Source organism: Penaeus monodon, chromosome 33, assembly GCF_015228065.2.
Source record: "Penaeus monodon isolate SGIC_2016 chromosome 33, NSTDA_Pmon_1, whole genome shotgun sequence".
NCBI lineage: Eukaryota > Metazoa > Arthropoda > Malacostraca > Decapoda > Penaeidae > Penaeus > Penaeus monodon.
Genome location: NC_051418.1, coordinates 15465133 through 15466736, shown reverse-complemented (window position 1 = coordinate 15466736; position 1604 = coordinate 15465133). Strand labels below are relative to the sequence as shown.

General features: G+C 36.1%; 1 protein-coding gene across 1 annotated transcript in view; it reads left to right on the top strand.

Moving 5' to 3' along the window:
• The window catches only part of LOC119594084 (GTP-binding nuclear protein Ran), a gene marked incomplete in the record, with an annotated part of 3753 nt that extends 2149 nt beyond the window's left edge, over window positions 1–1604 (top strand). The window contains 2 exon segments of the mRNA XM_037943139.1: window positions 225–480; window positions 848–1604. Of these exon segments, the coding sequence (XP_037799067.1) occupies window positions 225–480; window positions 848–1063 (472 nt within the window).

The window sequence follows — 1604 nt, the reverse complement described above, 5'->3', positions numbered from 1 at the left end:
AGTTAAATAAATTATATAGTTGTAATAGTTTCCCTGAAAATTATGTTCCTCATATGAAGTCATGTTTAACAGTGCAATTTTTGTGAAAGTAGCTAATAAAGATGTTTAAGTACCTGACAGTACAGAAATAATACAGCCAGAGATAGATGCCTCATCAGTTTTTGTATGTTCTTTTTGTTTTGTTATATCCTTAGAAATTTAAAAAATAATAAACTCCCCAACAGATTCAATGTCTGGGATACTGCTGGCCAAGAGAAGTTGGGAGGTCTTCGTGATGGTTACTACATCCAGGCTCACTGTGCCATTATTATGTTTGATGTTACATCTAGAGTCACGTACAAGAATGTTCCCAACTGGCACAGAGATCTTGTGAGAGTGTGTGAAAATATCCCAATTGTACTCTGTGGAAACAAGGTTGATGTGAAGGACCGCAAAGTCAAGGCGAAATCCATCATCTTCCACAGGAAGAAGAATCTTCAAGTAAGTTTAACAGTAACTGTGAGACAGTTGGCAGTGTGGTTAAAAAAAAACGTATGATATAATGATTGTTGGGTGAACTCGACATTATTACTAAATAAAGAGTCATCATACATTAAAGAAAAGGCACTACTGCCCCATTATTCTTTGTAGTGTCTGTAAAGTGATAGACATTTCTTAAAGATAACATTGTGTAACCCCCCCCCCCCCATTTCTGCAATTTTAATCTTGTAAAATTAGTTTAACAGAATTTAATTCTGGTATATTATGAAGTTTAAAGCACCGTATTTACAGTTCTCTAATATGAGTCATGGCATAGTATTTTAAAGGTGGCAGTGAGAGTTAAGCTAACTGGTAACATTTGTTTCAGTACTATGACATCTCAGCCAAGTCAAATTACAACTTTGAGAAGCCCTTCCTGTGGCTGGCCCGTAAGCTGATTGGTGACCCCAACCTGGAATTTGTTGCCATGCCTGCCTTGCTCCCACCCGAGGTGCAGATGGACCCACAATGGCAACGACAGATCGAGAACGACCTCCAGGAAGCTTCCCAGACCGCCCTCCCAGAGGATGATGAAGACTTGTAAATCTAGAGTGATAATGATAGTCAAATACAGACTAAAACTATATTTGTTGATTGGTTGCATATAATCGGAATTATTGTTGATACAACAAATGCCTTGCCTCAGCAGCTCACTTATTTGGTATAAGAAGTAATCCTCTATTTTTTACATTGCTCTTTATTATTTTCATCAAAAATGAAGTGGCTTGCTTGGAGCTTACACATCCGTGCAAGATAAAACGTGACTCAAACAAAAACATTCCTTTTTTTCCTTGCTGCATGAGGTTGCTAATAGAAGCCTGGAATAACTAATTTCCAATTGACTAGTGGTACTATGTCAATTATATACCAAACTTTTTTCTAATAAACTATATAAATAATGTGGATGTGTATACTCAACCTTCATACAAACTGAATTCAAAGCTGAGAATGTGGATTAAGTTGTAAAACAGAATGGAGCTATATTGTTAAAGGAATATGTGTAGCAGTTTATCTAGTTTACATAGAATTGAAAGTAATGTAAACCACACATTGTTTTTACTCTTAACATTTCCATGAAGTTACAT